Source organism: Gavia stellata, chromosome 25 (genome assembly GCF_030936135.1).
Source record: "Gavia stellata isolate bGavSte3 chromosome 25, bGavSte3.hap2, whole genome shotgun sequence".
Classification (NCBI taxonomy): domain Eukaryota; kingdom Metazoa; phylum Chordata; class Aves; order Gaviiformes; family Gaviidae; genus Gavia; species Gavia stellata.
The window spans coordinates 9,798,158-9,824,915 of record NC_082618.1 but is presented as its reverse complement, the minus strand read 5'-3'; the positions used below and the strand labels follow the sequence as shown (position 1 = coordinate 9,824,915).

Here is a 26,758-nt window from a genome sequence, read left to right as displayed (position 1 = left end):
GTCCGTCCTTCCCGCCTCCGCCCCGGCGCCAATCAGCTGACAGGAAGGGGCCCTGAGCCGCCAATCCGCAAATCGCAGACTGAGCCGCTCCCTCCTTCCACCTCTGCGATATTAGAACCAATCACGGAGAGCCTTGTTGGCTTCCGGGTTGTACCGGTTGCTGGGCAACCACGCCTTTAGCGAGGGGGAATTGTATTGCAAAATACTTTAATAACTTTCATTAGTATTTACCTTGTTTTAAGCATAGTGCGCAGAAACCACTGTATCAGGAACTGAAAAATGAGTAATTGTTTTAATAAAGTCAGTGGGTTTTAAATACTGCCACGCACGAAAGGCCCGGGAGGAGAAGGCCTCAGGCGGCCCCGGCCCCGCGTCCCTCTGTTCTCCTGAGGGCGTTCCGCGCCCCGCGGAGCTCCCCTCGGGTTAAACTGGGTACGAGCATGGAGAACCTAAAATCAATACAGGCAACCTCTGTAAAATTAAGTCATACACACCAGGTTTTTTATTTAAATACCACTACAGCATATAAAATTACACTCAGAGAAAAAAAACCAAAAAATACATACATTTAGATTATTGACATACTTTACATCAAGATGACAAAAATCTACTTGGTAGTCAGATGGTGTTATCGGACAGTTACGGCACGCTGGTAATCCTGGAACGCAAACCCAAGTGCGTTTGGCAGTTCAGTATTAGCCTTCCTAAATCACTGGCCGACAAGCCATGCAAGACTTTCTCACGGCCACACTGAAGAATCCAGACCATTAATTTCTGGAATATAAACTGGTTTTAATTGAAAAATATTTCACTTATTTAAGGACCCTGGATGTTCTCGTTTAAGAGAAGAGTAAGTGCTGGATGGCCAAGTTTAGCAATTCAAGTGTGCTGAAGGATGTTCACTTCTGGCACAACAGCCAAACCGTAATTTTTTTTTCTCTGCCGCAAAAGCATGTGCTTGTGCAACCTTCAAGAAACTCCCAAATATGGCACCACACCTCCTTCTGCGATGCCACAAAACAGATCTGTCAAGGCTAAATCCTGCAGGTTTTGTATATGAAAGAAAGAACAACCAACTTCATGCATGAAGCACAAAGGATTCAGCCCTCTTGTCTGAGCTGAGCTGCATGTAACCGCCTCGGTATGGCTGAAATCTGTCATTCCTTTCATTCCAGGGAAATTCAGCTTCTGTCAGTCACCCTCAACACCAATTTCTTTTTTTAATCTTATCCTGATGACAACTTAAGATACCTTCGCACTTCCTTCTTGAAGTCTTTCTCATCTCTTTTAAACTGAGCGATGTTAAAAAATACTAAATCACCTGAGCTGCGTGAAAAATACACATTCTTTAAAAATCACATATATACAGCTCATTTTGTCGTACTAGCACTTTTTTCTAAAGACACTTTTAGACCAGTTTCAAACTTGTAATGAGGCTGGTTGATTTTTAATGAAGTTCCTGATCTTTAAATGAAGTTCCTGATCTCATGAACTGAAACTTTGACCAATGGTTTGAAACACAAATAAAAAAAAGTTAAAGCATTTTCTTAGTACTCAATGCGATGGTGCAAGTTACTTACACCCCTTTTTCAAGTCCTCCTTGGCGTATTTTATTCCATCTTGCTCTGCAAGGCTCTGTAAAAGTAGTTCATTTAACTTAAGCAAAGAGCTTCAATCTCAATTTTTTCTTACCCATCATTTTGCTGTTTGCTCAACAAATTAATATTCACTTTTCAGAGTGTTATAAAACGCTTTCAGGTGTGTTGTTGCATCACTTCAGAAACCAAGCAAGCCTGAAAATCACGCTCAGTTTCACTGGAAATTATTTAACGACCCCATCAGCCTCAGAAGTTTTCACTGGAAGCAACATAAGCCTCTTTAAAGAATTCTTTTCTTTTCAGCCATAACTGAATCGAAGGAATGAAAAATACAGACTTCTTGTGCTCCAGTTCCTCGGTCCACTGTCGCAGCTTTCTCCAAATTTAGGCACCATAGACCGTGGGACTAGCGACAGTACAATTTTCATTTGCGTTCTTCCTAAACTCCACTTACGCTGATGTTAATTATTTCAATGATAGTATTTTCAACACACTGGCATAACCGAACATCAGGGTCCATGCTTGCAATGTCCCTTGAACAACTTTTGTCAGATGAATCTTTACAAAGTCCTGACACTTCATGTGGTTTCTCCTTTAGTTGCTGGAGACCTAGAAAAGTAAGTAGAAGCCGCAAAGTCCATCTAAATAAATAATTTTTTTAAAAAAATTGTTATATTATACACCTGTAACACAAACATGTATGCGATGAAATTGCAAATTTGAGCCATCACTATTTCATGCGCCAGGCTTAACTCCACAGATTATTTCTAGTGACACTACAACATTTCTTTTTCATTTACCTATGTCTGACTCCTTTGGTTTTTTTTTTTATATTCCTCTCTTACTTCTTTTAAGATAAATATCCTAGCATAGATAGCATCAGGGAACCTTGTATCACATGAGGAGAGCATGTCTTTAGACAAAAACAAGAGACAAAAACATGCTCAAGATCAGCTGAGACACTTAAACGGTTAATCCATGTTCACACAAACACTATATATTTATCCAACCATGCTATGTCATGTGTAAGACTTCAGCTAGCTCATTTGACTTTGCATTTCCAATGGGTTAGGAAGATTTATATGGCCATTATGCCTCAGCTGAGGGGTTGAAACGTCCTTGTGTTCTCAAAAGCCAATGGCCTTCCCTCACATCTTTAATCCTTGGACTACACTGACAAATTCTATGTGCAACACTTGCATGCAGGGATACATCTTGAAGTGATACAAGCAGGGAAATAAAATGGATGGAAGGCAGTACAGAGTTTCATAAAAGGGGTACTTTCAGCCCCTTTAGCCGCTGAACTCTCTCCTCCAAACCAGTAAACCCACCTATCCCTATTCCTTCTATATTTACAAGACAACAGCAATAAATTTCCTGCTGCATTCCAAATACTCTCAAACTTTTGAAACATTAACATAATTTTCTCCCTGGGACCATGACGTTACTTTTGAAATACAAGGTACTTTACTTACGTGTAATAATTGGGTCAAAGTCTCTTGTCTGCGTAGCGACATCAGAGGCACAAACTTGTCCTATTTGTATCAGCAGAGACATAATATCCTCATACAAAGGAGGAAAGGCTTGACAGAATGACACCAAACAAGGCAGCGTCGGCATAAAAAAAGTGTAGCGCTTTGACTGGGTCAAAACTATCAAGGAAAAGGAAATGTTTAAGTAAAAAGGAATCATTACAAGAATCCAGTCAAGAAGAGTTGTTACTTTTACAATCATAATTAACACAGTGGCATTTAGACAAAATTGCATTCAACCTAGGCAAATAATTCTAATTTACACAACAACGTATTTAGGGGTTGCTGGAGTGCTTACCTGTGAGTAGGGTTCCCATCACATTGATAGCTAAACGAGCCACGCTGAGAGATTTGGGTAGTGCGTACTGGATACACAAAAATGAAAGTAACTGGATGGCAAATATCTGTTAAGTAGGTGAAAGGCAAAAGAGAAAGAAGCAACAAATCAGCGATTGCGTTGCACTTTGTATCCAAAGCTCTTCGTGTAACTTATGAGTTAGTAAATATTCTCTATTTTAGCAATGAGGAAATCAAAGCCAGAGAAGCCTTAATAATAGTTATTCTCATTTTTTTCTGCTGACATTTAGGAACAAAAAACCCACACACATTTAACATTAATCAAAGTACCAGCGTTAGTGTTTCAGAATCCTCCCCCCCGACACGATTTGTTCCAACATGAACGATGAATAACAAAGCAACATACAACTTACAATATAACCCCTGTAAAAGCTGTTTAAGGTCCGATGTGTTCTAGTTTTAACTTTAGTTGAGTGTCCTCTCATCAGCAGTAACTTAATATTTGAAAAGGGATTAAATAAGAGCAACTACAAAGTTGGCTTGGTACAGAAAACAGAGGAATCTTTAGCCCAACAAATTCCAGTTACCTACAACTAGCCAAATATGTAATCTCCCCTTGTCACAGTATACTAAATCAGGGTCTATAAATGGCTTTAGAAATAATAAACAATTATTTGCCATTGGTTTTCATAATCATCATGAGAAGAACTTCAAAAATATTTGTGAAACATTTCAAAACCAAACTCTTGACTCCCCCTTTGCTAAGCCTGTAGTGAGAAGAAACTACCACTCTTCAGATTCAAATAGCATAACTCTGACGAAAGCCGCACGTGTCATTCTAGCAGGCTTTGTTCTTGCAGTTAGACCAGGGAAAGAACTGGTAAGACAACTGGCAAAGGATAAATTGAAATTGATTTAGAAATTTACACCTTATAGTCTTGTCCCAAGCTTGCTTCAGGAAACAGTAGTAATACTCCATGGAAAAAGACTTAGTAGTCAAACTTTTCATGAGAATGAATAAAACTTTGATCTTAAGGGTGCTTCATCTGTTCTACAGAGTATCTTTGCAAAAAAGGTTTTAAAAATTTACGTCTTCATAGACGTTCCTGTAGCTATGAAGTATCAGATAAAAACTAAGCAGGCAAAACTTTTGCCAACTGATTTATACTCAGTATAAAGAATGAATGAAAGTCATTATTGAAAAGTGCTTTTATTCATGTTCTTGAAGGTAATACTGAAATTCACAAGTAAATCCTGAACAAGTGTACAGAGATATGTTAGAGGAGTTGTCACAATCCCTGTTTGAAGGGGATTTAAAGGCTGGGCCTTTAATTTGAGGTAAAAGTGCTACAGATATTACCTTAATACCCTAGGCAAGTTAGAACAGGACTTCTTTTAGTGATCCTTTTATTTTCTCCCGTTAACCAATACTTCAGAGTTAACTGCTTACAGTGATTCTCAAACTAGATGATTGTACAGTACCTGCTTTTCAAGTTCAGGCTGGGCAATGAGCTCCGGTATGAAATCCAGACAAATGTGCATCGACGGAATCCCCGCCACTGTCAGTGCCAGAAGTTCACACGGATAACCCTGTGTGATTAAGAAAACAGGTATGTCAAAGGTTTTTTAAAAATTTTTGCTTCAATTAAGATTTTAAATTAGATCTGCATTAATGCTTTTTTCAAAACTAATATATTTGTAAATCTCTTTTGTTCAGAATTATAAGCAACAGGCCTGTATCCCAAGGCAACAGGAAGCAGGCTGGGTGACAAACCCAAGGTCTGAATCAGTTCTTTATCCTCAATACTCAATGTATTATTTGCATATACCCCCCCTCCACTCCCCAAACTAAACTAGGCTGCAGTGACCCTTCCCTTCTGTGCCTTTCCCCTGTGTTCCAAACTTCACCATAGGCCCCAACTTGCTTATTTCATGACTGCACCCTTACAACTCTTTCAGTCACTTAATCAGTTCCAGGTCAAGGCAAATTAACTCCTTGTAAAGAGCCTGCCATCTGGCAACGAGCAATTTAACACACACTAAAAACACATTTATATTTAAAAAATTGCTAATCTTTCCCCTCTTCTTTTTTGAAGGCGTACAGCTGCTTTGGCAGGGGCAACCTTTCTCCTTCCACTCTAAAGAGATAAACTGTGCCCTAACAAAAAGGAAAGATAAGAAGATGTTTACATTTGAAGCCAAATTACAGTTTTGAATAATGGGTTTACTAATTTAAAAACATGGCCAGAAAAAAGTAACCCACAAAAGATGTGGAACAAGTAATTATAAGATGATTAAGGCCAGTTTTCCTTGGCCTAGAATGGACAAACTATTTTGGCATAAAAAAAGGCACAAAGAAAGCAAGTGTTTAATGATGAGGAACAGGCATAGTTTAGCTGCTCCCTTGTCGGCTACAACACAGAGTCCAAGCACTGAAATACGGAGGAAACATAGGTACTGCAAATTTGGCGAGACGGGAAGCAGGGAAGTGGGCCATTATAATTTCTGAGGAACACAACAACAACATTCAACATCCTTTGACCACTTCATTTGGCTCTTTCTTAACCAGAGAAACCATGGAAGAACTAAAATAGTGCAAAGCAGACCTGGAAATGAACTAGTTTGACTATGTTGGGATCAGCTATATACATCTGATGCAGTAGACAGCAGATCAGACACTGGACCTCTCGAAGATTACACAGCAAGCTATCTTCTTCTTCTTCTAGTTCTGGACTCTTAGGGCCTGCGGTACTAAGAACGCTCTTTAGCAAACTGTGGATATTACTGCTCTGGGCTTTCTCTTCCTCTGTAGGTAAGCATATCTCTAGAAGAATCTGCACGGCAGCACTGTCCTGTGAAGAAAATAAGCAACAGAACATGCATAAAAACCCCAATGAAATCAAAGAAATCAAAGTAATGACAATTTAAGAAACTGAAGACTGTCAGGTGGTTAGAATTTCTAGAGACAATATTTTTCTATACAATAAAACCAACTCAGTTCAAGAATCACAAACCCTGAAGAACAGTAAAAAAACCACAACACTTTATCTGAATCGAGAGTCAAAGAAGAACAAAAGCTTAATCCAACAGATCACCATTATCACAGATCAAAAGGGTAATTTTAAAGGAATCTCACATTGTTTCAAAATAAATATCCAATGGTCCCTTAAAGCATCCAGCTCAGAAAAAAATATGCACACGGACATGTAATCCGCAGTATGCAGAGGAGACTACACTACTCATTTAAATATAAAACTTCCTATTAACTCAAAAATCATCTTCTAATAGGGACTATATATGTGACATTCTTCCAGGCAGAGGTAAGAAGAGACTTTCAGTGAAACAGCATTACTCAGGAATTCCTGTAATGTCAAGCTAAGTAAGTTAACCATTCTTCACCCTTTCACTTTACAATGCTGGCTGCTTCTCTTAAATAAGATAGTTCAAATGATCATACATAGGTCTGTCACATTTATTCATGTTTTACTGCTGCAAAGCTAAGTACAGAAAGAGCCTTTGGATAACACAAGCAACAAGGCAAAAGGGCTAGTAAGCAAAACTCTTCTGTTCTAACTAACAGAAAAGACCACTATCAAAGCAGTTAACCAACACAATGCTTCAGACTAGAAAACAGAAGACCAAAAATATTTAACAAACTAATTACAGAGGCAGTTTTCTTTTTCATGGTAACAGCAGTCTCCCTTTTCTGTATTTCTGTTTTATCATTGTCTTTCCTCACATCATTTAATATCCATTTCTTCCCCCTCACCTGAGCAGCAAGCAACGCATTTTTTAATTCTTCCCTTGTAACTTCTGGGGCCTCTGGACCCATTGCATTGTTTTGGGATGGCCTAATGTCCTGCTCTGCTGTTTCTTTTAGGTGAGAATTGAGGTAAGCTTTTGAAGCAAGAAGATATCCGTTCAACATGTGCAAAGTTATATCCATCAGAGGCGGACTCCTGATACAGGAACACATAATAAAATAAAGGCATTTCAGTAGGCAGAACAATAAGACAGTAATAATGTGAACAAACTAAAAGCACTCGAAGGCTCATATGGTTTAGTCTGGTTCATACTAAAGCTGTGTTCCCTAACACAGCAAAATACTAAAGGTCACAATCCCTTCTGCTGCCCGGCCATTCAGTCCTACTTCTCTCATGCACACACACATATGTGTACACTCTACAAAAACAAGGAACTGCCGAAGACCCTAATTTCTGATGAGCAAAGGAAACCCAAAAAGTGTTGGCTGTACCTGAAGTAAGGAAAAATAATGATCTGAATGATGGGGGAAAATAAGGCAGACAAGCTCTGAACTGCTTCCACAATACTGAGATGATAGTTTTCAAACCACGTTGCATTATAAATCTCCGTAACAGTTTTAGAAATGTCGGATTTTCAATTTGCATGCAGGGCTGAGGGACATACATTTAAATATTTCATCTAGGGGTTGGGGATGTCATCAATAGAAACTTGAGGTCTAGCAGAGCTGTAGCAACTCAAATGAAAACTGGATTGTCTCAATGGCTAAAAGGCAAGGAGCGACAGAGGCATACAAACAAGAACATGAAGAACAAATCAAGTTGACTATTAGCCATTTGTTATGAACAAAAGGATAATACAAAAGGAGAAAAATAACTACAACTGATGGAAAACATGAAAAATAATACACAAGGAATAAGCCTAGGGGCTGAAGTACATTTAAAATGTTTAACCATATCTTTTTTAGAATAACAGATGCGATTTTCTTCGTTACTATGAAAAAGCAAAGTTCTAATTTACCAATTCCGACTTATTGTTTGAATTATTTCATATTCTCCTTAAAAGCTGGTCCATTGCTATCAGTTTCACTATTAAAATTCTCGGCTTATTCTTCTGCATCAGAGCCATAAAGCAGCTTTACACATCCTCCTCTGTCATCACTGACATCTAGAGGAACTGATTTCTAAGTACTACTAAAAGACTTTCTTGGGAAATTAGGCAAATCTACCTTTGTCATACCCATCAAGCACCCGCTGGCAGAAATTGTTACCCAAAAAGATGGAATACCTACAGGCCCATGAGGGATGGCAAAAAACAGTGTGCAGTGGAAGGATGTTACAGCTACAACCTCAACCACCACCACCACCACCACCATGTGGCAGCAGCCATCTTAAGCATGCTGCAATGTCTATTTAGAACAAATTCAAACACGCAAATCTAAAATGGATGATCTATTACAAATCCCAAAGTTTCCAAAATAGAACTGAGTGTAAGGTTGTCCAACAAGACACTTGGCTGGACAGTATGACATGCTGAAACAGCATGCACAGCCCACTCAGTCCTCCGACCAACAAGCTTAATACAAAAAAGATGGAACTTACAAGCTGATATGATTAGTTTGAAAACACGTTTTAAAGCACTGAAAGCTTTTAGAAGTTTTCTATGAGACACCTTTATGTTTAGCATTCATTACATATCAATGTGAGTACCACAGAACATAAAGAGCTACAGGAGAGAGACGCTTACCTATGAACTCTCTGATCACATCTTAATACAATCAAAGGATCAATCATCAGATCATTCTGAGTGTATTTCTGCTGTCGGACTATTTTTACTGAAGGCTGCAGAGCATTAACAGTCATCACCCACAACCTAAAATGAGATTATTTTAATGATTTTTTTATTAGATTGTCTGTAAGACAGTAAGGCTCACATAAGCATCTGGACACTCACTTATCTCAGTTAACTGTATTTTTCTAGGCCTATCAAGGAGCAAAACACCCATGCTTCATTTGCAGCCCTTGAAGTTAACCAAGCTATAGTTAACTTACATTCACTGGAATTACAGCAACCAAACTGTTTTCACCGCAACAGAGCATCCAGTTTCTGAGAAAGGCACATTCTTATCAAAGCGAGTTCATGTTTCAGCAGCAATTTGTCATAAACAATGTGCCCTATAAAACCATACTCCTGTATTTTAAGCGAACTGGTGACTTCCTTTCCCCAGAGAACAAGAAGTACCGTCCTTTTAAATGCAAAGGTTAAAAATTTCAACAAGGCAAAAAGGAATGCAACTCCAACACATTCTATTCAGTCACAACCTCCAATTTCCCAGACAAAGGCATTTGTCTCATTATTTTTGAAACAGAAAGTGGCATTCCACCTATCTGCAACAACAAACTAAACAGTATTTTGAGCCTACCTTCTTGGCATCACAGTGTTAAGAACCATCCAAAGTTTATTGACAGTCTGAAGAATCCTCCGAGGGACTCCAGCATTCAGCAAGCGGTTCATATTTGATGTCAATACTTCTGCATATGGGATCAATTCACCAGCTGAGAGAAGTGTTAAATGTTCTAAGATCTGCATCAGCTGGGTATGATTTCCAGGCAGCATGGAAAATGCTATAAAATAAAGACAACAGGATCTTGGTAAAACTGGATTTCTGACATTTTTTTCGACTCCTTGAACTGAAGATTCATATATTAACGAGTTTGCAGTAGAACGTTTTCATTATACAAATGCAGTATGATCAAATGATTAAATGGCTACACACTTCCAAACCCACTATATTCCAATCAATTTGGAAAGAACACTGCTTACTTCAAATGAAGTTATTTACCTTCCTGGAGCTGTTTGGGAGAGTGATTCTTCGCAATGTTTGTAAGAAGCATCCTCCTCAGTAAGGCATCAGTGCCTGTGATCTGTTCCTCGCAGATCCAGTCTTCCACAATGCAGAGGTGGGGATAGTTAGTTGCAAGAAGGCGTAACAGCGCAGAATGCAAGCCTTTAGGGATATTAAGAAAGTATACATCTTACATTTAAGTAGTTACATCTTTCACCTGAACACATTTGTGCTCATCATTTCAACACCAGACCTTAACCGAATCACTGCCAAGAAGTTCAATGGGCTTGCACGTTTGTAGCCTGACATTCTAACTCCAACAGAAAGGAAAAGGTACCTTTTGGAAAGGTGGGAGGACCCTATAGTAAAACTCAGTCTGGAATAATTACAAATTCTCAGGCAATTCCTACCTTAAAACCTACCCTAGGGAGGCAAGACCTACTCTAAAAGAGAACTGCCTTCCTCAAACTTTCACTATTACTCTTCAAATATATCTGCAATCTCACTAGTTACTACTGACAGATTTTAAAAGAAAGAGAAAGGAAAGCACACTACGAAACAGATGACAGCCACAGAGCTGGAAACACGCTTAGCCTTCCTTCTTCATGCACATTAGGCTTTCACGCACAGCTATACCTCCCAGTTCCTGCTGCAGTCCCTGTGCCTGCCGGATGAGGTACTTGATTGGAATCTGATCCATTAATGCTGAAGAGTAAGACTTCGGTTTCTTCTGCATGGCAGCTACAAGGGAACAGGACAAGAAACCACGCATAACAGTTACAGTTGGAAAAAATTATTTCCCCAACTGAATCAACATGAAAATGTAAAGCACTCATCTCTGTATTATCCAGATAAAAGAGAGAAAATACCAAATAACACACCTCGTTCCTGTTAAAGTAAGGTCAGGAAACCATTTCTGTGAACATTTCCATTTAAAGATTTTCCTGGCATTTAGATTTGTTCACAAGATCTCCATACGATCTTTGACCAAGTCCAACTGATTTTGAGATCATAGCTTAAATCTGCACTTTCTTCATTCAAGGTTTTTTATTCTTAAAAAAACCAGTTATCAGTTGGTACATGGAATTCAAACTGTTGGCACACCCAACACCCTGTAGTGAGGGGGAAGTTACAAATGCAGGAAGAACTGTAACTGATTTTATAGCATTTCAGTCTTTCTTGAATAGCATGAAGAAAATAGCACTGACAAATGCTGGAAGTTTTGCACCCTAAAAAGGGCAGGTAAAAACACCCACCAGATATAAACGCTATGTTTTCACTGAAATTAAACTCCGTCAATAAACTACACAACATTCTTTCAGAATTGATTTAAAGTATCAATTTCAAAGGTAAGAAGGGACATTCGGTATTGCCAAGTATAAAATTGCCAACCCAATGAAATGCGTGTGCCAGTCTGATGACACATGAATAAATGAAGATCTGAAGTAAGAAGTCTCTGTTAATTGTTGCTGTATTTATTAGACGGTCACAAACATTTCTGGTAACTTTTTGGCCAGCTTGGACCTTTTTCAATCTGGAAAACAAATTCCTCAACTACAGAGTTTTAACAGAAACTTTATCTCCTGAATTTCTACAGCAATGCTGTATTTATGACAAGAATCTAAACTTTTCATGCTGTGCTTGAATCTGACAGCAACATGAATTTTGGTTATTTAAGAATTCCTTTTTGCACCTAATTTTCTTGAATCTGACAGCAACATGAATTTTGGTTATTTAAGAATTCCTTTTTGCACCTAATTTTCAGGTAATCCGTTTTCCGCTGGTGCACTCACGTATACCTAGTATCTTTGTGTTTGCCAGAAGCGCTTCTTCGTACGACAGGACATAGTAGAGGACAAGCAATTGTGTTGTGATGCTGTACCGTTGAGTAAGACGAGTATTTTCTCCCTGTACATAAAACCACATACAAAGGTCATGTTGCATTCCTGATTCTTGAGAACAAAAATTTGGATTTACCTGCAAATATGAAGAAAGATAAGGCAGTAAGCCTTGTATAAAAATATTAAGCCATATGAGGTCCAAGCTGAAAGTTGCAGGGAACCTTTTTTTCTTTTTCTTTTTTCTTGTTTTTTTTTAAATTAGCTTCAAACACAAAACATATTTTGGTATCTTGGGATGCTAATAAGGAGTAATCCCAGGATTCCAACGCAAGTCAATGCTTGTCAGTCATTCTATATGTGTCCAAGTGACCATTCTCATACTTCTACCAAAATGAAAATGCTTCTTTCAAAAACAGCTAGAGTGCTTCAATTAAATAGTATTTTTATCTAACACGATCAAGTTGGTACAAAAATTACACAAATCCTACATAAACACTTCCACTTTTCAATCCATGAAGTATTTTTCTTTGCATTTTTAACAGCATGAGTTGGTGAGTTCCCAAGGAAAAGGGCAAAACAGGGACAAACAGCAATCGTCCTAAAAATCTGAGTAGCACTAACAAGATTCACTTCGAAACACATGACCATCAATTTAGTAGGAGGCAGTTTACTACACAGGCACTGAAGACAAAAAGTGAGGCAACTTACAGAATCCGTGTCAAGCATACATACAAAATACTGGACCACATGTCCACATTAAAGTACATGAAAGAAGCAAACAAATCACTTACCCCAGAGAGTCCTTGAAAAACATTCAGTATCTCCTGTTCCGTGACAGGCTGATTTGTGGCCTCTGGGTTGGATTTAGATGCAGGAGTAAGAATAGAGTTAATGTAGACATCAATAAGAGGAAGCAACTGAGGATGGAGTGGAGTGGTCGTTTCACAGAGCTGCCGATAGATCCAGTCCTAGAAAAAACCCACGCCATTACATGTCCAGTTTCAAACCTGGAGGGCAATTTTTTTTTGTCTGCAAGTACATCCCCTTTTAACTAGTTACAAAAAATGTAACTAAATGAGGCTTTGACTTTGGAAAGTGTAATACCAGTTCTGAGCTGGGCCTGGTCATAAACTGCGTAACCTGGACCCTGCGCTGGACAGACCCACCAATAAAACTTGTCCTGACTGGAATATCATCCTGACAATGATTTTATTAAGTGCAGACAGGGGGAGAGAGATAACTTTCTTATTATTTTTCACTTCACTAAGTTGCGGTCTCTGGATTACAGAGTTAAAACTGGGTACCCTAACTTACTACGCAGCTCCTTCTTAAATTACATGGTAATAGGCTATAAGATTCATCAAGAATTCTGTTCCTATAATTCAACCAAAAACCCAGCCTGCAAAACCTACTCAACATTCAAAATTATGAACAGAAATAAAATGAAGGTCATACCTTAATGGATACTTTGTGCTTGGTGAATGATCGACTTTTTAAAAGCTGGTAAATGCAGTGAATAGGTAAAAACCCAGTAATATTGGCACTGAGATTGCCTGTAACAGGCACGCGAACTGCGTGGGCCGTAACAACCTAAAGGAAAGTTATCATTAACAAGAAAAATACTGCAAGTATTCACCTTATCACAATGCATAAGCACGAAGTGACAAAGTCGCACAGCTACATTCTTTCTGGCATTTACTTAATTTTGGTTATTTGGAAGCTGAAGAACATTTTTACGTAGTTTAATAAAGTATATTTAAAACTGTAGCACACATACTACATTTGTGAACGATTACCTGCCACTGCAAAAAATAATGTCAGAGTGGACAGTTTTTCTCCTTTGCTTCCCCATTATTCCCCATTCCAAAAAGGCAAGTGTTCAAAAAGCATAATCAGATCAGAGTGAAAAAAGAAAGAGCCAAGGCTCTTCAGTACCAGCAGGGCTTGGATTCGTCCTGTAGGTCAAACTGAAGTGATTACAGAAGAAAGAAAAAAAAGAAAGGGAAAAAAAAAAAGAAAAAACCTAGGCTTAAAGTACCTGTTCAGTGAAAATCTCCTGTGTGAAGATTGTCTTCATTCTGCTGAGTGAGCTGGGCTTAATAACAATCTGAAACAGAGAACAAAGTACTTGTAATTTTAAGTTCTAGCTTTCTTATAAATAAATACTGCAAATCTATTTTATAAACTGTTAACTTTTAACCTTTTTAAACTTATCTTCACTGGAATACCAGGAAAACATTCACATCTATACTTCAAATGCAAAACAAAAATATATTCAAATGTCACAAGCTCATCACTCCACATCTTCCTTATCCTAAAAACTACCTACCTAGCTTTTACATTTGATGTTTCATGACATTACATGTTTCATGACAGTAAACTGAAGGCAAGTCTCCCTCGGTAATTTTCAGAAATTAGTCATTACGTATACAGATATTTCTTTAAACTATTTAAAAGAAAAAGTTCACAGCTCAGTTTGGAAACCACTTCAATTAATCTTTTAAAAAAGTTCATTTCTTGCAAATAATGATTTCAACAAGTCAGCACTTTTTGAAGATACTTTTGTCATCACATTCCTCTGTATCAAGAGGTAGGTGTAGTTTAATGTTTTTCTAGAGGAACTAATTTAGTTAGTTAGCCATTTTTTTACTTTACATTTGCTTTGTGTATATTAGGAAAAACAAAGTTCTTTATATCAAAACTAAAGTAAATACAAGAGTATAAATACAGAACAAAAAGCTGATTTTAACAGAGAAACGTACGTGCTAGAAACAGTTTAGGATTTACCTTCATTCCCAAGGTAGAGCAGACCAAATCAATGATTGCACTGAGCTGATTACTATGGAAATACATGGCTACCAAGAGAAGCATCTCTCCAAAAGAAGCAGACACACCAGAAATGCTAATGATAACAAAGAGGAAGAGTTAATTTCCAACAGGACATAGGTAAATGTGAGATTACTGGAATCATTAAAAACAGAAGAAGCCTGCTCTCACCTTTCAAAGTAAGCTTCTTCCTTTATCATCCAACTAAGCCACATTACCATGAGTTGCTCCTGTTCCGGGGTGCTGCACAAAGAAAATCAGTAACAGATCCTTTTCCCAGTTTTATCAACAACTCCTAGCAGAAAAGCCAGTATTTGACGCATCTTTATGCCAGGAGACTTTTTGTCACTTCCAATTTAGCATCAAACAGCTGATAAGCACTGACACTTAGCACAAACTTCAGCCCAACTGTCAGGCAATTTCCTGTCTGGAATGCACACAGCAGAAAGCTACATCCATTAAATACCTACGTTGCTACTCTTTTGAACAGGGTTTCTAAAGAATTTAGCCATAAACTTGTTCAAAGGAAAAGTGAACTAGTAAGGCCTACTTTAGCCTTCAAAAACCATTCCAAACAAAGCTAATGCCGCTGCTCCCCTCTCAAAAGATTTGCTATGAACAAGAGGCAGAGCAGAGTGAAATATCAATGTGTTCACCACAGAGAGACAAAACCCTTCCACCAACATACGGAGATTTGTACAAAGAATTAGGAGAGAAAAACCGTGCAGCTCTGGGGAGGTCATTGCCTTAACGGTGCCAAAACAGCAACGTCTTTACCAAGCTCCCCCTTTACTGAGAGGTACCTGACAAGGGTGGAGAAGGCCAGAAGCATACAGAAGGAAAGAGACACAAAGCGAACACCAGCTGGAGTTGCGGGAGGCCGGCTGGTCATCAGCTGCAGGAGCTGCTCAGCTTCTTCATCAGTTGGCCTGAATGGAACAGAAAAAGAACAAAACCCACGCTGCTAATTTAAAAGCGAAGATATTTCCAATCTCATCACAATGGTTAAAGATCACATTTTCTCTGTTGCTTAATCTGTTTATCAAGTTGCCATCAATAAACGACTATCAAGACTAACTGGCAATTCTCTTTGAACTTAAAAGACATAAAAATCTCTGTTAAGAGACAACAACAGTGACAAAACTTCCCCAGGATATAATCTTGCCTGTTAGTACAAAATACCTAAATTAAAACTAACAATGCAAGAAGATGCTACATTAGCACTCTCTAAATTAGAAAGTAAAAGCAGAGGCGCAGAAATTCTAAATTCATGTAGCGTATGTTGCTAAAGTTTTCAGCTGCTTTCTCTTCCACACACTGCTCCAACCACTTAGGCCTAGACTTCTTTTAACAAGTCAGTGGAACCGATTTTGCAGCATTAAAGAGAGCACCACCTCTCTTGCATTATTTTAGGTTTAAAAAAATCAACAAAGTCGATAAATGGATCTTTACCACTAGAATGAAGAAACTTTTCTGCTGAGAGTAGTACCGGAATGTAAAAAACATACCTGTCTCCACAGACCTTAGCATTACATAGTATTTGCTCTCTGTACTATAAAGATAAAGAAACTTCCATCAACCGGCAACTCCAGCCCTCAGCACGTGAGAAGGGCCTCCCCTAGCACTAAAATCGGCAAGTCCTGCCAAGACTGTTTCAAGGACACAATGGCATTAAGAGACAGCTCACGTCAAAAGTGCCCAAAGCTCTCAACCTCCGTTTAAACGGACAGACAGCGAATAAAAAACACAGAGCATTAAAACATTCATTACTTCAGCCCAGCGATTCCCATCAAAGCGCAATAGAGACGTAACAATGCGCTGGCTTTCACGACATGCTCTTCCTTCAGTCCTGAATACACAGACACATTTGGCTCCGTATCAACATCTGCTTCTTCAACAATGTGTGTGCTGCGAACTGTGGGAAGGATTCCCATGAGCTCCAGGAGCAGCTGCCTCCTCATTTGCCAAAGCACAGAACTGATATTATCTCTTTTTCTCTGTGTAAGAGGTTAAAAGATGAGAACAACAATGTAAAATTCATCCCATCAAACAACGTATTACATAAGAGCTTCTATAATAATGAAGTCAAGGAAAAAAAAGAAGGGGGGGGAATTTTTTTTTTTCCAAATACAATTTTCAGTACCAGGGCAACAGCCAACACACGGTCATATTACAACAGCTTATTACATCAAAACGCAAGCTGTAACTAACTCAACTAACCAAGCAAGTCAAGATGCAACTTCCTATTGTGAACACTGAGGATGAACATATTTATCAGGTAAACAAGATGAACTTACAGTTCCCTGGTGTCCATGCCTGTTGAATCATCTACCTAAAAATCTCTCGGAGGAAAAACCAAATAGTTGCCTTCAGGAACACTATTTATAGGCCTGATGGCCCCGTAAGAAGCCACTGCCTTGTAAAGGTTTTTCCAAGATTTGCAACAGGGTTCATACGCATTCAGGCAAATACAGGTGTCCACATCCAGACAGTTACAGCAAGCTGTAAGAGTATTTTTTAAAAAGCAGAATGTTTAAAGATTTTCGTACCTGTTGGCCATTTCGGATAAAAGTTCCAAACCAAGTTCGAACCTTTGCGTTTGTTCCAAGTAGCAAACCACTCACAAAACACACCAGGTCACTCACTCCATCATCTGAAGCTTCGTTTTTGGTGTGATCCAAGGTCAAAGCCACACCAAGACCTGGTAGATGACACTCTTCCACCTAGATAAAATGCTCAGGCTCAATCATCTTTTTTGTTTTTAAAGCTCCAATAAGGATCATAATTATGATCTTCATGACAGACTAATGACAGACTTACCACCATGCCTCGGACCCTTAGAGCTTGGGAAGGGTTCATTTTACACAGGTGGCGAAGTGCTTCTGTTCTCCGACGACCTCCAACACTTTCCTCATCCTGCCGTTCACCATTCTTAATCAAACCTCTACAGACTAAATACCCAACAGGAGGTGTAAGTAAACCTGGCCTTTCCAACAGAAAGCCACGTAAACAAACACACAAAGACAAGCCGTTCTGTCCAGCTCACTATTATTTATTAGCTGGGACACACATATCTTGTCCGAGCAAGAACTCGTGATCTACACTATGTAAGCAGAACAAGGAAATGGTCTTTCTCCTCCTTACAGGGTCACTACAGATTCATGCATCATCCAGTTGCTACTTGTACTCTACCTAATGTAACCTGGGCATCTGGCAGCCATGGAGACTGAAATCTTGTTGCGAGGTAAGGGATGCTAAACAGGCAACGTCAACAGAAATTTTTCACCTCATAATATGGCTCAGTCTAAGGGACAAGACCTATTAGCAAGGCTAGAGCAGGTTCGTAGTCCCAGTCATTCACTGCCCAAGTCAGCCTTTGTACCGGCGACCGACAGATGAAAAGCTGCAACTTGCACCCAACGAGTCTACAGTAGGCTGCAAAAAAGGGGAGTCAACACGATGAGAATGGGAGACCATCAGCATCTCTAGGTATAAATGCATTCAAATTATATTTCATAAGTCAAACGCTCTCCCGTTCAAATATTTGTGACACATGGTTTAGCCCAGAATTAACTATATTGCTAGAAATCATTTCAAACCTTTAGAAAAAGTAAGCTGGACAGGAAGAAACTGTAACTCACCCTCATTAAAGCTATCAGGAACATTGGCCACCAGAAGGCAGAGGAACCAGGCTCCATTTTTAACATGCAACAGAGCTTCAGCCACATCAACTATTGGCAACAACGATGGCAGCTCTGGATAAAAAGAGAGTTTCAAAAGTCACAGCGTTTCACTGTGAAACAAGTAAAACCTTGCTTTTAATACGTGTTTCAATAACACACTCAAATCAACAAAATCAATCTGTGATCTATTCCTCCTTCAAAGAGCTCGACAGCCTAGATTAACCTTAAATCAGTCACAACAGCTCCAGAAAGGGGTTTTTTTTGCATTTGTAAGAAGTTAGAAACCACTATAAATACAGAATACTACACCTGCTTGCAAAATGCAGAGAACATCTGCTGCCTCCTCCAGATAAACAGGACTCTCGAAGAGCTCAGACGATTTGAGAAAAAACTCACCATTTGATTCTGACACCTACAAGACATTATTCATCATCACTGAACAGGTTTTATGAACTAAATTGTCAATCAGTCTTTTATGGCTTTAAATTCAGCCGATTGAATACATTAAAACCTGTCAAAATGTACAGCTATAAACACAGAACAGGCAAGAAAAGCAGATGAAATATTTACTAGTGGAAATACTTCAATATGACTGGTAGCATTGCTTCTTTCCAGAAGAAGAAAAAAATAACTCACTGACAAGTCTAAAAACACGGCGAGTTTACACAAGGAAAAAAAAATGCTGGGGGGGGTGAGGGGGGTGAGGAGGAGGGCTAAGAGAAATACGGTGGCTAATACCATACTGCAATAGGAGTAAAGAACTGGATGGAGAAAAGTCATAATTTCATTTTCAAATATGATTTCTGCACGGATGCATCACAAAATCACATTATATTTGAGTATAGCATATTACAGAATATACAGAGTTTGTATCGTATTAGAAAAGATTACCCTTGTTTGCTCTGAGGAAGAAAGACTTCCTCTAGGAAGCTGGGTTCATAAGGAGCTTAATCACAAGCCGCTCTTCAATCAGACTGAGACTTTAGGTCTTGGTGAAGCAGGTAAGAACTGGAGAAGAAAGCTCACGCGTAACAGCGGCACTAGAAACAGAAGCAGGCAGCGTACCACCCTATCCAGAGCGCGTTTTCACTGACACAAAATTCACAAGCATCCAGATAGGGAGAAATTTACCTTATTCATGATCGCTAGTAATTCGCTAAGTACAAGACGAAGCCGACGAGGTGAATCGCTGTGTTCGAATTCCAGTGTCAGCCCATGCTGAAGCTGCGACACCAAGACGCTTTCTCCACTACCTCCACCTAGCTTGTGCCTGTCGGACAATTAAAAACAACAACTGTTAAGTGTTTCTGCAAACAGAGAGGCTTTATCAGTTAAAGGAAGACAGCCATTCTGTAGGGATGTCTTCAATCGTGCCAACGACCAGAAAAGACTGTCGTTAACTGTGGGACGTCACGAAATCCAATGCAGCAGATCACCAAAATGTCAAGGGCCTCTACCCCCCAGCAGCGCAGACAGCACTCCAGACAGCGCGTCCTCCTGCTCTCTTCACCTCACCAAGGCGTGCCGGCCGCCGGGCAGCTCCCCGCCCGCCGGGACACGGCCCCGAGAGCCCCTGAAACCAGCCCCGCGCTGTGGAAGGCCGGGGGTCTCCTCAGGGGCAGGCGGGGCCCGCTCGGCCCGGCACTTCCGCAGCAGCGCCAAACGGCACAGCGGGAAGAGCCACGGCGCGGCCTTCCCCGCAGAAGAGGCCGTTCTCCGCGTTACCGGAGCTGCTGCTCTTTGCTGGCGTCCTGCTCCAGGGCGTGGAAGTCCACGGAGAGCAAGGCCACGATGGAGTTGACCGCCTCCACCCCCGAGAGGAGCCGCAGAATGAGCTTCTTGTCCTGCGCCCAGCTCTGGCTCTGGTCGGCGGGGGCGCAGAGGGCCATGCGCACCAGGCAGGGCAGCAGCAGCCGCAGCTCGGGGTCGCTCAGCGCGGCCAGGCGCACCACGTCCACCTTCTGCATCGCCTCGAAGGCGTAGGGGCTGACGAACTGGAGAGCGGAGCACTCCGCCATGGCGGCCGCGCCCAACCCCTCACAGCCCCGGCTTCCGGCGGCGCACAGTGAGGGCGTCACGGCCGGGGAGGGCGCAGGAAGTGACGCGCTGCCCGCGCGGCGGCGCCGGCGGGAAGGCTGAGGGGCCGCGGCCCCGCCCCCTGGCCGCCGCTGTGAAGGAGGAGACACCACAATCAAGGCTTCATGAATAATTTATTCCATTTGAAATTTTTTTAAAAAGTATAAACCTTTTTCATTTCCTCAATCACAATTTGTACAACTCAGTGTTTATGGCATTCGGCAGCAATAGTGTTTGTTCCTTAATCGCTTTTATTTCTGTTTTTTGTTTTGTTTTTTTTTGTCACGATAAATAACGACGACTCGGCCCGCGGCGGCGGCGGGGGAAGGTGGAACAGGGCCCTGCGCGGGGCGGGAAGGGACGTGTCCGGGAGGGAGCCCAGCGGCTGTGCCAGCCCCCCCCGGGCGCTCGGCGAGGTCCTCGCGTCCAGTTCCCCCGGGAAAACCTACAGCTCCATCAGCAACGTCCTGAAAAAGCGACCCTGAGGATTGTGGTAGGTCCCAAATCCAGTTCTACTGTAAAGTAAGCTTTACGCCACTGAAAATAAAAAGTACACCCACAAACAATAATCATAATAAAAAAAACTTTAAGTATGAAGCATAGTCCTGGGTCCTTTACTAAAAAAAAAAAAACACAAACACAAAACCCAAAAAACCCGAAACCTGGCCAGCTGGAGGTTGTCGAGACAGTAACATGGTACAATGTCACCTAACAAACCAACTCTCAAAAGAAACCCAGCTCAAAACATCGTTTATGCAGCATTGCTATCAAAACAGACTGATATGCTGTGCCGGACTGTTGTGCAGCAAATTATATGGTGCAATAGCATTTTTAAAAAAACATTTTACTCTTATTTTTGAAAGCTTTAAAATAATGTGACATCATATTTTGATATTACAGTATTAACAAATAGTGCTTCATTAAAGACATCTGCAAGTCTTCATAGCAACACATGAAGTTAAAATTACCATCGGAGGTAAATATAGAAATACAATAATCTGCGCCATAACTGACAGCTAAGTAAGAACATAGCTGAGGATTTAAATATAAATTCATTTATCTTTAATTATTTCAGGAAGTGTTAGAAAAATCTAAATGTTACAGCTACTTTAAAATGCGAGGGTCGTTTGCAAGTACAATTGGTGGCCTGCTGGTCTAGCAACAGGGTTTTGAGAAATCGAATTCAAATAGAGGTGAGTCAAAGGTGACTAAATGGCTTAAATACAGTATAGCTACGTGAAAATACGTATTTTTCATCGGAATGGAAGGTTCTCAGATTCTTCTTTCATTGGATACTTAAGAGGAGGTAAAGCTCCACAGCTGCTTAACAGAGCACTGCCAGGTACAGTATCTTCTTGCAAGACCACTTTGAGAAGCTAGAGCTGAGATTTTGCTGAAGAACCCAAGTTACTGGATTGTGACAATTTTATTTATAAGCCAGCTATTATGTGCACTTAAAATAGCTAAATGAAAGTAGCTAACAAAAAAAAGAGTATGCCCAATGTAATAGTTGGCTCCATGGTGCTGGCAGGTTTGATATGTACGTTGCTGGCTGTGACTGTCACTCCAGAAAGGGCCCTCCTCATCTTTTCTAGTGGTTACAATATTAAAATTTACTTTAACTGCATTTGGGGGGAGGGGGAAACTGGCAGCTTTCACAGTCGGAGAGTTTCACAGGGAAGGCTGTGGTCCAGGTAACAGAATACAATTACAGCAACATTCAGGCAGCTGATTCACTTACCTTTATGAATACAAGTCAGATTTAACACGAAGAAAGCCACACCAAAACCCAGCCCTTGGAACTTAGCTAACTGAGCCAGGGTCAAAAATGGCCACGTAGCAACAAAGCTTCAAAAAACCAAAAAGAAAAAAGATAGGACATATGCTTTGAAAATTCCAGTTTTAGGAGCACTTTTCCACTTCAAAAATCTCAGCCAAATGAGAAAAAAAAACCTTCTGTAAGACAAAAATGTACTGTTTAATCTGCGGTGCACTACCATCGTCAAGATAAAGTAATGGACAGACCCAGTTTTCAACTCTATTTATCAAAATATGCTAGCTTGTGATTGCACTCATGTTATTTTGAAGAAATGACTGAAAATTTTCATCACCAATTGTACAACTTCTTTATACAAAACCAAAAAAGTTGCTAATATTGTATATACATGATTCAGTGAGACTGTTTATATGAAAAATGATCTCAGGCAGGTATTTTGCATTTACGAAACATGATTTTCATTAACACAGTCAGTTTTGTAAATGCAAGCGAATTCCTCCTTGCAGGGGATTAACAGCGGGTGCACAAATGGATCTTAAAACTTGCTCCTTTAAAGGTTTAAACCAGCAAGACGGACAGTATTAAGACCCAGGACACGGGTTATCGCAACAGGCTCACATGAGTGCTGCAGGAGTTAAGTTTTTAATCTGGCAGTCAGATGAGGAACCCAGAAAAAGCATATGCAGTTGCTCTCCAGCACCCGTAGGGGCTATTTTAGAGCAGCATCAGACATTTGGCATGTGCTAGGAGAAAGGAAGGAAACTACCCAGCAAAAATGGTGACTGTAGATAGAGGGAGACGTTTAGGAAAGCCTTGTGATTTGTCAGTCCCTTCCTTAGGGAGGGCAAAGCCTCCTTGGCACATGCCCCAGCCAGAGCCTGAAAAGGGGATATGGGGAAGGCCATACACTGATATACTTGGGACCTTCACCACAGTGCCAAAAATACATTAAAAGAAAATATTCAGGGTTTCGTGCTGTTTTTTTACTAGTGGAATAAAATCTGAATACCAGAATTCACTGAGAATCTATATACACCACATTTTTGTTAAACACACACCAATCTTAAAGTCAAGATTGACTATTTTTGCATTTGTAAAATGGCTAGAGCTGGGCTAAATTTCAGCCTTACAGGAGACTTTGGATTAGATCAGTTTTCTGCGTGTTCCGCATCAGATTCACGTTTTATCGCAAATGTGGAAGAAAATAACGCAGTCACCACAGTGCCAAGAATATCTAGGTAACAACAATGCACAATAGATATTCTTGTAATATTAAAACTTGTATACTGGAAATAGATCTGAGAATCTAGCCACAGCCCTGAACCATAACACAAACTTCATTGAAGAGTTTATTCATTTTATTCTCACTACAAGTTAAACCACCTACAATATCACTTATATATTGCCATTGTTACTCTGTAAAGGTGTGATATAAAATGCTGTAAGACCCAGTACCTTTTCAATTTATATAAACACAGTGAACTTCATTACTGTACATGTACTCTGCAACTACAGCTTAGCTGTAAATCCCCCACACACAATGGTATGGACATTAACCCCTCTATCCCCATTAAACTGTACATCAAGACAATACAAATTTACTGTCCCCACCCACCCCTTACAAAAAAATAATACTCTAAAAGCAACCTACTGCAACTTTTAATTAAGACGATTACATATATTTTAGACCAATTGCTTTAAAGCAAGAAGGCAGTATAAACCTTCTAGGAAAATTTTTATAAAAGAGGTTAAGAAATATAAGACAATTTATACATTTAAAAACTTACAATAAATAAGAGATGCAGGCATTTTTGAATACTAGGTACTATAATCCAATACAAGAACATCTTGATGTTCCAAAGCCATAGGTTGAAACTTATTGTTCCTCATGTTTCTTCTCATCTCCATGCTTTTAATATTCATTAACCATGACTGGGTACTATGGCTCATTACTCTTCACAAATACTGTGGCCGGGGAAAAATGGTTAATTTTGCTACTAAAAATGTTATAGTACACTTTCTGATCATCATTCTAAAACGTCCCCCACAGTCAATGACAGTAGGGCAATAGGTGCCCCTCTCGCAAGTCAAAACAATATTTGTTGGAAGTAACAAGATTCATACCCCATCACAAACAACTTGCACTGAGAAGAATTATAACTTAGTCCTGCAGTGAAATATCCCTTTTCCTCATTTTTGTCTTGCAAAATTCAGATGAAGATCACAGCATATTCATGATAAAGTTATACAACTGATTCAGCACCACAAAATGAATTGGGAGACATGACCGTCTGTCCTGGGTTGCAGGATCACAGGTTAGCCAGGAGAGTGCATTGTACTGTTCCAGAACAAACCTGAAAAGCAAACAAGCTTCCATCAAGCCAACAGATTTTCTCACCAGCATTTTACAGTCCTATTTTAATACAATCCAGTTTCTTCGGTACTAAATACATAAAATAGGTTTACCAACATTCTGAAATAACATGCCTTCAGAATTATTACAAGCAGTTTAAGGCTAAACTGCAGAAAACTGTTGTTTTAATTGTCCATGCTTAGTTAATGTCAAGAGGTTCACGATATTAAAAAAACACGAAGAAGAAAATCTGACATTTTTTCAACAACTATCCTATGTTTACATGAGTCTCTCTAGGCTCTCGTACTTAAGCATTTCAGCATTCCCACACAATTGCCATGCAGGATTCTGGCTTAACTATAACTATCTTCCACTCATTTATGCACCATCTTCTATGCTACACCTCAAATTCTCTTTTAGCTGGAGGAATTAATTATATTTTCAGTTGTTATCAACATTGATGAGTTAAAACCAAACATCTCTAAGTCCTTCTTTAATTGCACTGTTCTGTGACAAGGCCATCTTCTAATCACTTGAAGCACAGCAATTTATATTGTATCTGTGACATACTAAGGATGTCAGCAGCACAAAGAAAAAAACTACAGCACAGAAAACAAATATGTAGCCTCACCGCAGTAGTATTAAAAATGAAATGCACGATATTTTTTGCAAGTGATCAATCATAAATACCTGAGCACATCAGAAGTTTGATTAGAATCAAGTGGATGGGAGTGTTTACTGTGGAGTAGCTCGTCTGATTGCACTGAAGGCACGTGGAGGTGCAAAGAGGCCTAAGAAAGGAAGAAAGATGCCAGCAGTTACTGCCTGATTCAACTACAGCGTATTTTCTTCCCTCTGTATTGTTGACCTGTACCTTGCAGTCACCTTCTATCCTCTGACGCACAAGCCAAAACAAATCTTATCCTTAAGGCTATCAACAAGTTCAGGAATTATCAGAATATAAAGAAAATGCACACAGATCTCTCTTAAAAGCACAGTGCTAGTAGTGCAATACATCTTAGGAATTTTTTTTAATCCCTTTGCTACATTAAGTGATTATTAAAAAAGCAACTCAAGTGGCCCAAGATGTCTAGTAATATACAGGCTTGGAAGTTCAGTTGCTTTCCTTAAGACTGGTCTATTTATATTCTATATATAGAGCTGCTTAGGGTAAATAATAAATCCTCTATTCAAAAAAATGTCTTCTACCAAAAGCCACAGCTGAGTTTAGGCCAAGAGGAACCGCTAATCCAGACACAAATAAGGCTGCAGAAGATATATCTGTATCATTAGAAAATAAAGCAGAGTATTGGAGATGCTAATTTAAGTCAAAAGTGAATAATGTTAATACAGAAAGTTTCTCTGTATACTAATGTACAGCCTTAAATGTGCCAAGTATGTCTTGATTGTGCCATAAAAAGATAAGGAGATCAGACAATATCCAGACAGATGATACAATGACCATCACTTGGCAACAGCCAACATGGAAAACCTAGCTTTTATGCTTTGTGCAATACATAAAGAAATTTATTTATTACATTTCTTTCACCCAGTGTAAATGAGATACTACATCACACTTCTGTACTTCCCTCTCTACCTCCGGTCCCCACGGGAGTCAACCATTAACCAGAAATCTGTCCAGAAACTCAACCTATTCTTACAAAATACCGTAGCACAAGGCCAGAAACAGAAAGGAGTCCAAACCACCGCGAAAAAAACATCAGAAGAGCAGAACCCTTCAGAACATTTGCTACCTCCATTAATCATTTTTCTTCCCTTAAAAAAAGCTAACATAAAAAGCCAAAGCTCAAAAATTTAAAACCCAACCTCTCTTGAAGCAAAAGCAGATATATTCCAAGAGACATGCACTGACTTTGTTTTAAACATAGTAGTTCTCATAATTCAGATCCCTCCACACTGCACAATTTTCTATGATAGACTGTCCAGGATGACAGCCGTACACCCCGCTGAAGTTACAGTACCTTAAGAAACAAGGGACACTGATTTTGTGCTTGAGGACACGCTGACCAAAACCAGTCAGGCAATGGACCTGCTTTGGCAGTTGACACAAAATAACCAAGGGCCAATGGCTGCTGCAGTATATTTGTTACTTCATCATGAGATTCTGTTGAAAGCAATCGATCTGTACCTTGACCCTGAAAACAACA

General features: G+C 39.7%; 2 protein-coding genes across 2 annotated transcripts in view; both read right to left on the bottom strand.

Moving 5' to 3' along the window:
* Nucleotides 1-506: 506 nt before the first annotated feature.
* Nucleotides 507-20,402, bottom strand: INTS2 (integrator complex subunit 2). The gene is made up of 24 exons (XM_059829138.1): nucleotides 20,110-20,402; nucleotides 19,516-19,654; nucleotides 18,694-18,796; nucleotides 18,343-18,456; nucleotides 17,522-17,652; nucleotides 17,251-17,424; nucleotides 16,472-16,698; nucleotides 15,505-15,630; nucleotides 14,873-14,944; nucleotides 14,663-14,777; nucleotides 13,914-13,982; nucleotides 13,331-13,465; nucleotides 12,667-12,843; nucleotides 11,834-11,942; nucleotides 10,671-10,775; nucleotides 10,032-10,196; nucleotides 9,612-9,813; nucleotides 8,936-9,061; nucleotides 7,197-7,386; nucleotides 6,034-6,279; nucleotides 4,910-5,017; nucleotides 3,429-3,534; nucleotides 3,074-3,250; nucleotides 507-2,207 (listed from the first exon to the last, which is right to left on the bottom strand). The coding sequence occupies exons 1-24, from the start codon at nucleotides 20,400-20,402 to the stop codon at nucleotides 2,038-2,040; spliced, it is 3,579 nt and encodes a 1,192-aa protein (XP_059685121.1). The 3' UTR covers nucleotides 507-2,037.
* Nucleotides 20,403-23,823: 3,421 nt separating this feature from the next.
* The window catches only part of MED13 (mediator complex subunit 13), a 58,959-nt gene continuing 56,024 nt past the window's right edge, over nucleotides 23,824-26,758 (bottom strand). The window contains exons 28-30 of the mRNA XM_059829133.1: nucleotides 26,573-26,746; nucleotides 25,281-25,381; nucleotides 23,824-24,591 (exon numbers count right to left, since the gene is read on the bottom strand). Coding sequence (XP_059685116.1) covers nucleotides 24,459-24,591; nucleotides 25,281-25,381; nucleotides 26,573-26,746 — 408 coding nt within the window. The 3' untranslated portion in view covers nucleotides 23,824-24,458. The remainder of the gene's footprint in view (nucleotides 24,592-25,280; nucleotides 25,382-26,572; nucleotides 26,747-26,758) is intronic.

Coding starts and splice junctions, on each gene's coding strand:
- INTS2 (XM_059829138.1), bottom strand. CDS start 20,402: ATGGCGGAGTGCTCCGCTCTCCAGTTCGTCAGCCCCTACGCCTTCGAG. Junction 17,653..18,342: donor TCCTGATAGCTTTAATGAGG/GTGAGTTACAGT, acceptor TTGGGTATTTAG/TCTGTAGAGGTTTGATTAAG. Junction 2,208..3,073: donor CTTTGACCCAATTATTACAC/GTAAGTAAAGTA, acceptor TTACTTTTCTAG/GTCTCCAGCAACTAAAGGAG.